The following is a 10,321-nucleotide window of genomic DNA, read 5'->3' as shown; positions in this document are numbered from 1 at the left end:
TTACATCCTGCCCTGATTCTATTACCTTACACAATTTAGTATCATCAGCAAAGATGGAGACTTTGCTCTCGATCCCAACCTCAAGGTCATTAATAAATAAGTTAAAAAGCAGGGGTCCCAGTACCGATCCCTGAGGTACTCCACTCACGACTTTAGACCAACCTGAAAAAGTTCCATTTATGACAACCCTCTGTTGTCTGTCCTTTAACCAGTTTTCAATCCAGGTGCATATATTATTACGGAGTCCAATTTTCTTTATTTTGTACACCAACCTCTTGTGTGAAACCGTATCAAAAGTATTTGCAAAATCTAAGTAGACCACATCAACTGCATTACCCTGGTCTAAATTCCTACTTACCTCCTCAAAGAAACAAATAAGGTTAGTTTGGCAAGATCTATCCTTCATAAATCCATGCTGACTATTACTAATAATTTAGTTTTCCATTAGGTATTCCTGAATATTATCCCTTATTAAACCTTCAAGTAGTTTCCCTACTATTGAAGTCAGGCTTACAGGTCTGTAATTCCCCGGGTGTGATCTGGCTCCCTTTTTAAATATAGGCACCACATCTGCTTTACGCCAATCTTGTGGTACTGAGCCTGTGGAAATGGAGTCCTTGAATATTAAATATAATGGTTTGGCTATTACTGAGCTTAACTCCTTGAGAACTTTTGGATGTATGCCATCGGGGCCAGGTGCCTTATTTACTTTATTTTTTTCAAGTCGCTTATGAACTTCTTCCTCAGTTAACCAATTGGTCATTAATATGGAGGTTGTGGCTTCCTCCTGCGGCACTACTATTGAACTTGATTCTTCCCTGGTAAACACAGAGGCAAAGAATTTGTTTAATACCTCAGCTTTTTCCTTATCTCCAATAATAATCTGCCTACCCATCTCACACTGAAAGGGTCCTATATTTTCTTTTCTCATTTTTTTGTTATTAAGATACTTAAAGAACTTTTTAGGGTTGACCTTACTTTCTATTGTAATCCTTTTTTCATTATCCATTTTTGGTAATTTGATTGCCCTTTTGCAATTTTTGTTACAGTACATTCCTTATAATTCTGATACGATATCTCTTAGTCCCTTCTGACTTAAAGAATCTAAACGCCTTCCTCTTCTTGTCCATTTCCTCCCCTACCTGTTTATTTAGCCACATTGGTTTTGACTTATTTCTTTTATACTTATTACCCAAGGGTATACACTGATAAGCGTGCTTTTCTAACAATGTTTTAAAGACTGCCCATTTATCTTCTACATTTTTCCCTGCAAAAAACATCATCCCATTATATTACTACTAGATTAGACCTCAGTTTATTAAAATCTGCCTTTCTAAAGTTTAAGGTCTTTGTTGAACCCAAGTAATCTGTTTTTTGATAATTTATTTCAAATGAGACCGTGCTATGATCACTGTTACCCAAATGTTCCAGGACTTGAATATTTGTTATTACTTCTACATTGTTTGATATGACCAAATCCAGAACTGCCCCTCTCCTGGTTGGTTCCTCAATAATTTGGGTCATATAATATAAAACACACACACACACTTTTGGTTGTTGTTATTGTAGCCCTCATGTGTCGTTGTCCAATCCTCAGGAACGCGCAAGTGCAGCTTCACGGAGGAGAGCGCTGGTGGAGCGCGTCTAGACGCTGCCACTCACGTAACATTCAGTGCAAAACATATTACCATCTGTTTGTTGACTCGTCCTCAAGGAAACACAATCTCAATTTTGAGGCAAGGAGAGCAACACGTGGAGGAATCCATTTGTCTATTAGAGCGTTGTTTCTTGTTTGTTAATGTTCTTTGAATCGGTGGTTTTTACAGCTATTTAAGATGTATCAAGGTGTTACTGACATTATTGTAGTGCTCGGATCTGTCTGGGGGACTTTTAATGTCTGTTCTTGTACTCCCATGTTGAATCAATTATAGCCATTACTTGCTGTACAATAAAAACAGACAGCAGAAAGGGAGCACTCCATTGCCCCATACGAAGCGGAGCAAGTCTGTGACAGGCGCGAGTCACGACCATTCTGTCTCTGATAAGTGCAGTCACCAGGACCACAACAAGGCTCTACCTGGTGATCGGCGGTTCAGCTGCTTCTCCTGCTCTGTATACATGTCCGCAGAGAGAGGTTGGGAGTGTCAGTCTGAAATCGGGACACCAAGAGACACAAATACCAGAGCTTTTGAGCAGACCCTAAACGACACTGGTTTGTGAGTATCTTTTAAGCACCTTTATTTTATTTTGCAAATTAAAAACTTATTACACTATAGGTCTCTCTCTCGCGCGCTTCTTCTTGTTGTTGCAGAGACACACTAAAGTCCGATGAAAAAAGGACTGTAAAAATTGTGTTCAAAAGAAATATATGTCCAAGCACAATAAACGTTTCGGTCCACTATGGGGACGGACACACCTTCAGCCAGGCTGCCGATTATAGAAGGTGGGCCCGACTTCCGCTGGGGCAGGGGGTCAACGGCAAGTAATGGATGGATCCCACTCAACAGGTTGAGCTTGGGGGGAGGCAGAGTGGACCCTGCTTAACATTGTATGGACTGCTAAAGTAAGTGCTGCAGCAGCAGCGAGTACACTCATCTGCATAGGTAGTGCTGGAGGCTGAGCCCATATAGGTAGTGGGCCCTGGCAAATCTTGACCGCCAGTAGGGGTGTGTGTGTTTATTTATAATGGTGCCCAGTGTGTACTCGGCGCTTTACAGAAGAGACAGGGAATTATAATACAATAAGTGCAACAAAGTCAGAACGGTCTCAAAACATGTCGTTTAGAGCCTGGATTCACATGTATGTGTTATAAGCATTAGTCTGCACGCAGTTCTCCGCACAAGCAAAATATACATCATTGCCATAAAGGCAAAGCGCTAGTGACATCTAGTGTGCTGTAGGGCTCACAGCAAGTGGTCTTAAAGGTGCAACGAAGCATCGACTAACAAGCTTAACCCAATGGCTGCAAGAGGAAAAACCTGAAACGTATTGTCCCTCCGGCACTTAAGGCGTTAAAGGTGCAGTCTCATGTAGGATGGAACCAATTGCCAATGATAAGTAATAGTTTAGAACTAGGTGAGAATCCCAGACAAGTAAATCCGGAAACATCCCTCTCCCCACAAGTGTCCGAATCACCCTCTATCTCCTATAACCGTTGGTTACCCGCTCATGTTATACACAGGTACAAGATCTTGGCCAGTATTTTCCAGGAAGTGTCACCTTTTCTACATTTCGAAAAGGTCATTAAAACCCTGTCTCAGCTACCCAAACCCTGGCCTGGGATTATTCCATACAGAGGAATTTAAAGCTCACCATGTAAGGGGCAGTCCAGAACCAGGGTCAAAATTAACCACATGACAGTCACGTGTTTTGGGGGTTAAACCTGGCTGATTGATGCATTTTTATCCAAATCGGACACCTGCATTATTTTTTGTAAGTTAGTTTGTAAAGATGGTGAGCGGAGACTTGGGAGGGGGTCCCTCTGGCTGATCCCTTGTGTCTCATGTCCCTGTGTGTTCAACAAGAGTTTGCACGGGCAGAGCGCTCCCCTCTATCCTCCCTACACTGATTATTGTTGACTCTCTGATGGACTCAAGGTAAAGAAAACACCTCGTTGACCAACTCTTCCCTATTCAGAGGCCTCTAAGAAATACATTTAGTAATGAATAAAAGTAGCCATATCTATTAGCATGGAAAGCCAATTAGTCAAATTATTTACAGAAGGTTGTTTTCTGGTGGTGGCAAAACAGAAACACACACACACCATTTATTAAGCTACTAAGAGGGGTACATTCTATGTACTCGGAAGTGGGAAATTTTTGGTCAAAAATCCTTCTTCACTTGAATGGGTTTTTTTGGGGGCCGAAAACACAAAGAACGGACACTTTAGAGTATATATAAAGTAGTGACCCCCTAAATTAGGCAAAACTGTCATTAATCTCCCAGCTGCACAGTATTCTAAATTAAACTAACAAACAGCAAAAATGGTAAAATAAATAATAAAAATACCCATTTACTACAGACAGGTGTAAAATGCTTCAGCATACAACACACCGGTAATTAGGTCATAGTAATAAGAACGTATGTTCCATATCTTCAGTCTCGCTAAACAGGATTCTGTCAGTTGTTCCTGAATATAAGGGAGGGATGTGGAGAGCTCTTTATAAAGAAGTATATGTACACTATAGGTGCAATTTTTGACAGAGTCTGCAAAACTTCCCTATTCCCCCGTTCGAGTGCTACACAACGGTCAGTGGAGGAGTGCATGAGTTTGCTGTATCTGCCCTTGAGTGTACCGTATCTGTCTAACGCGGCAGGCTAATGGTGTAAATGACTATACACACACTTGCATAACCACACCATAAGTGTACCATTTCAACCACCACCGAGGTGATGAGCAGGCTTGATCGGGATGGCAGAGGGAAGGGTTGGCTGTGAGTCTCGTGTGAATGTGATTCACAACTGTTCCGCCCAGAGAAGTCAAGAAGTCACCTCCTGCAATCTGTAGCTTCTCTATCAAGATAACGTATCAAGCTTGTGCCATGAGAGGTTGCTTTCTTGAATGTATTTTTAATACATACATTAGGTATGTAAAAAGGCTGATAAACCCTGTTAAATAACCCATGATATCTGCAAGTATGACAGACCCTACTTTAGAGAAAGCTGTGCATGTGTTTGTAGGGCCGGCTTAACGGCGACGCAGTCACACCAAGCACAGCGGTAACAGAGGCCCCCGCACTCTTCCCCACAAGAATTAAACCGATTGCCAGGCGAGAGCGCTGGGCCTCAGTAACACGCTTACCTTCTCCATCTCTTCCTGCAAGGTCCCTCATCAGGGCGTCGCAACGCCATGACAACAGGACATCATGCCGTGGCACCATGCAGCGTTTCGTTGCTATGACAAAAAAGCCACGCACCAAACTCCCCTATATTCCCACCAGCCCTGGTTGTTTGGGCTGCTGGAGTAGCTCAGTGGTAATGTCGAGCAGGGGCACCCAGTTCAAATCCCAGTGTCAGTTCCCATTGTGACCTTGGGCAAGTCTAAGACATGTGACCGACACTGTTTAGCCGTCGGGACATTTATCCGCTGGCCGTTTTGCCCCCAACGAAACCACCTAACCTTACCCCTTCCCCAAGAACCCCTAACCTTACCTGTTGGGGAGGTCTTGAGGACTGTGTTGAGAACCCCTGCCTTAACCCATTACCCTAACCCTGTAACCTTACCCTAAAAAGTGTAACCCCTTAACCTAAAAACCCTTAAAGCTAACCTCCAACGCCAATCGCTTGAAATGACTGTCCTTGGCAGCTGAAAGGCAGAAGCGGAGTGGCTGCAACGAAAGACCCCATTCGGGGGTTATTTCCAAGTTCTATGGGAGAGTCACTCCTTGTGCCTCCAAAGTTATATAGATAGCGAACAGCGTACATCGTCTGCTTTATAAGAAAAACACTTACTTTGAATTCAGTTCCGAACTGCAATGTAACAATGGGACAGGGCAATTGATCTAACCCTGATACAATAGCAAGCAGGAGTGGATCGATTACACAAGGCATACAATGGGTTGAAAATGGAAACCTCAAGTCCCTGAATCGCTGGTGACTCTTAGAAGATAAAATAATTCCATAATAGCCAATTAATAAAAATAGGTTATTCCTCATTATCACGAACTGCATACCCAGTGCATGTACATAGCAGAATAAAAATTTTAAAAAAGGGAAAGGTCTTATTTGCAGTGTCCTGAGGCTGCTGTTTTAAGCAATCCCTTCCTGCTTTGCTGTTCACACGAGATCACAAAGTCTGCGCTCACCTGGCGAAGGTTGATATACACTACGTTCTGCAGGAACTCCGACGCCTCCATGCTCCTCTTCTGTATAGCCAGGACTCGCACGGCTTTCACGCAGGCTTCCAGCTCAATCACTCCTGCCGTCTTGGACTGCAAAAGCAACAGAAGAAACAGACACCTGCTGAGAGGAACCTTAGAGCAGATACCCCAATTCTTTATAAAAAGCCTTTAAAGCTACAGTTCAAGCTGTCGTTTTTTTTTTATTATTATTTTCATTCAATATGTGCATCAAAACAATCTACGCACGGACAAGTGATTTTCTAAGTTGCTGATCGATCCGTTCTCCTGTAATCAATCAGTGAAAATCGGCTGGGGTTTCACTAAATGCATCTTGGGTAATCTTCTGCTGCACCGACAGCCAAAGTTCTGTAAGAAAGATCATGTGACCAGGCAGGCACTAGATTCAATTGGCTCACTGCTAGAGAGGGCAGGGCTCAAAAAGGTGATGCAGTTTCAGAAGGGGAAGGGGATGTGACTTTGTAAATGGTTGCTATAGGAATAAAAATGCCTGCTACATTAAAACACATTAATGTAAAAAAAAAAAATATATATAATTTAAATGCTTCAAGTATATTCTCATAGTACAGAACTGATTAAAAAAAAAACCCCACATGTAGGATATAGCTTGAACTGCAGCTTTAAATCTTCTCGCCCTCTAAGTTACAACATATACCTGTACATGGAAAGCCAACCAATGCTGGTCTCAGAATCCTTACATGTTGGCTTCTTACACATTTTTTCACTTTACGCATCGCCCAAGAGCAATGATTCGTCGGTAAAGTGCATTAACTTATGGCGGAAAAAATAATTATAATATTATATAAAACATACACACACACACGCTAAAATAGAAATGTAAACAAAATGTAAACAAACAAAGATGGCTTCTAAGGGATGAAGGGGTACAAATGCATATATACGTATATAAACATACACATAGGAAGAGCAGATTTACCTCAACACCGGGGTATCAAGATCTCGATTTTGCGTTAATTGAATAAATATAAACTTTATGGAATGCAAATATTACAATTATTCAAGAATTTGCCCCATCAACTTGCCTCCTAATAGTTTTTCAAATGACCCTGTGCCACGGGACCTTGTTACTGGTCCACCTTTCCTGTGAATTCAATCGATTTATAAAAGTTAGTTCTGGATGATTAGGCCGGTTTTCATAGTAAACCTCCCATCTGAAACATAGCGGTTGACCTATTTGTTTGAGTTATCAGTTGGGTAATGGAAGGAGCGCTTGGCCCAATGCAACAATCCGTAAAATACTTTTTTGCCTATAGGAGGATCAGAGCTAACAAGGCTTGATCTGGATTTGTTGGTGTAAACCAGGGAGTCATGACACCCAACAAAAGAGGCTTGTAATCTGTCAGTTTCTGTTTAAACCTTTGCCCCAGAATTGGGATGCTTTATTCCAGAAATTCCTGATCTTACCCCATTTCCACATACAATGTATAAAATAAGCAGAAGCACATCTGGTGTGCGTACGATTTAAAGAAACATACAAAATGGTGTCATTTCAACTGTGTTTTTCCCGGAAAAATAAAAATAGGTGAAAACAGTATTGGAATGAGTGCACAGTTATCCTTCATCCACTGATACTTTATAAGAATTAATGCAGCCACTACTGGGGTGGAATTGGAGTTGCCAACTCCCCCAAATTTGAAGGGAGACACAACTCAAGTAGGTTGGGGCAGTCAGTAAAAAGTCCTGGAAAACCAAAAATGGAACTTGAATAAAGTCAACAACTACCATGACAAACACACACACACACACACACACTTTCTTAGCAGCTAAACATCCCATTGCGACCTGCAATGCTGAACAACCCTCCAGTTGGCGGAAAATTTGAATTTAAATCTCCTAGACTTTAACACTCGTCAAGTAGATTAATATGGCTGTGGGGTTTAAAACTTGCTCCTGAGGACAAGACAAAACAACGTCAACAGGAGATTTGACCATGCAGCCAAATTAAGGCTTTTTGCAAGAAATTGGAAGTCAAATTTGCCAGAGTTCCCAGAGCTGCTGGGTGTATCGTGGTCAAGCTCAGCGAGACCCCTGGACATAAGGTAAAAGATAAAGACAGCAATCCCTCTGGATATTATTATATTTGAAGTGAAAACTAGAACAAACACAATTGACTTGAAGTTCATTGTTGTAATGTTATTGGATTTCTTCATAAAGTATGTGATGAAGTAGACAATTGTGATCTCAAAGGCTTATATCCAATTATAAGCTGTAACACCTTGCAAAACATTACTGTATACAATGTGGTTTATGCTCGATCTTGTCCCACTATTAAGATTAAAAATACATTTTAAAAAAAAAAAGAAGATGCTAAAACTTATTTTTGTACATTTATGATGTGTCTGAGTAAGAACTGCAAGCCAAAATCAATTAAAAACAAAAGTTCTCCTCATTGAGATATATGACAGTCATTTAATATTCAATCTCGTCCCTGCTGTGCCAGTTGAAACTCCAATTAATCTCTAATGACTATGTGCCTATGCTCCATAAAATAATGGTTACAGAAGAGACGAGTCTATTGGAAATAGTTCTGCTGTGAAAAGATGAACTGCGCTTGTTCGATCCCACTCAACCCAAATGGGAAGAAATACAATGTTTCTCGTATTGACGGAAAAAGACCTGGTTAATTATTTATGAGTAAATGCTGTGAAATGCTACAAGCACAATTCATTCAGACACATCGAGAAGACCCAGACAAAACACACACACACACACACACACAAACACACACACACACACACAGAGTACGGCAAGTACTACAGCATATCCTCAAAACACCAGCCCTCTCTCCCCACTGATCCTTTTGTGTTCCCCTTCCCAGATCTTAGATCAGTGATTCCCAGCCACGTTTTCGTGGAACCCTGGGGCTCCTTGAAGCAGTCTCGGGGGTTCCTCCTATGGACCACAGACCCACCCCCCCCCCCCCTTGGGGGTAGTTTTTTTGGTATGTATTTTGTAGGGTGGATTGAGAGAGTGGGGTAATTGACGGAAGGTAGGGGCGAGTGAATGAAGAGAGGGGGCGGGAGGGAGCGAGTGAGGAAAAGGAGGGAGTAAGAGTGAGATGCAAGGGATAAAAACATGCGAGGCGGGAGGGGGGAGATTTAGTGAGATGGATGGGAGAGAAATACATGGGTAAAGGGTGGGAAATAGAGGTGGCTCGTGAGGTGTGAAATGTTGTGATTGACCCCTATCGAACCTAATATGTGTGTCAGCCAGATAGGGGTTCCCCGAGATTTTTTGAAATACTTCAAGGGTTCCTCCAAACATAAAAGGTTGGAAATCACTGTCTTAGATTGTGAGCTACTTGGAGCAGGAAACTCCTGCCCTGCCGCGTTACTGTGCGTAAATTTTTGTATATCTGTGTCTTACGCTTGTTATTCTCTTTTACTGCCATTGCGCTGCGGAAAATGGAGGCACATTATTAAGAGGAGAATAAGAACATGCATTAATGTATGGTTTTACGAACCCTAATACTGCTGAGTTTTCAGATCTCCTGAGCCTAAACATACGCTATAAGGGAATCGCTATAGTACAGCAAAAAATACATCAGGATCCATAATATCCAGCAAGCCAACTCTTTACTTAAACAGGTCATGTACCATTTAACTCTTTCCTCCCTGGGAGTGAAGAGGGGTTAACTGCAGTGTGACGGGGGAGGGGTGCCAAGCGAGTATTAAAGGGGTCACCCCCATTAGGCACCCCGTTCCACAGTCTGGGAGGTGAGGGGTTAACCAGAAATGTACCGATAATACATATGTTCCCCTGCTTCACAACCAAAAGGTATGTCCCTTGGTTATCATATCCCCCCATTTAGAGGGATTTAATGTGTTTTTATTTCCCTGCCTAATGGTTAAATGTGTTCTATTTGCTAGATGTATATGTTGGTACAATTATTGGTGTTTGTGCCTTTACAGTGTATGCACCAGCCACATACACTGGGATCAGGTCGGGAGGGAAAGGGTTAATAGCATTTACATGTTTATTGTCCTTTGTCCCATTTCCCGCCTCTGCAGCCTCCATTTTACAGTCTCTCCATAGGTCGCCATTGGAGCCCCATGTAACCCTGTGGAGATTCCGGCGATTTGGGCTCGATATCACAGAAGACCTGCAGGTGGCGCCTGAGAGGAGGAGCGGCGTTACCCCATTGAATGGAGTAATTCATTTCAATGGGGATTCCTCGCATCGGACCTCCAGGAATGGGCTAGCAGCCAGCCAGACCGCAGAACCGCAAGAGCGGAAACAATGTCTGAAAAGAGCTTTGATCAGGCCTCGGGCAAGTTCACGTCCAATTGGTGTGGGAAACTTGTGTTCTAGGGCATCCCGGAATAAAATTATTTTTACCCCTAGACCCTAGGAACCCCCTCACTCGACCCCAACCGGGTCTGACAATTAATGGTGGAGAGAAAGGGTCGCACCGGCCATGAGGGTCCTACCATTGACTCCAA

General features: G+C 42.4%; 1 protein-coding gene across 2 annotated transcripts in view; it reads right to left on the bottom strand.

Moving 5' to 3' along the window:
• Window positions 1–10,321, bottom strand: part of TRAPPC9 (trafficking protein particle complex subunit 9) — a 953,009-nt gene that overhangs the window by 917,116 nt on the left and 25,572 nt on the right. For both annotated transcript variants that reach the window (XM_075581783.1, XM_075581782.1), the window contains one exon: window positions 5,805–5,930. In XM_075581783.1, the coding sequence (XP_075437898.1) occupies window positions 5,805–5,930 (126 nt within the window). The remainder of the gene's footprint in view (window positions 1–5,804; window positions 5,931–10,321) is intronic.

This window comes from Ascaphus truei, chromosome 2, assembly GCF_040206685.1.
Source record: "Ascaphus truei isolate aAscTru1 chromosome 2, aAscTru1.hap1, whole genome shotgun sequence".
NCBI lineage: Eukaryota > Metazoa > Chordata > Amphibia > Anura > Ascaphidae > Ascaphus > Ascaphus truei.
This window is presented reverse-complemented; position numbering and strand designations above follow the sequence as displayed.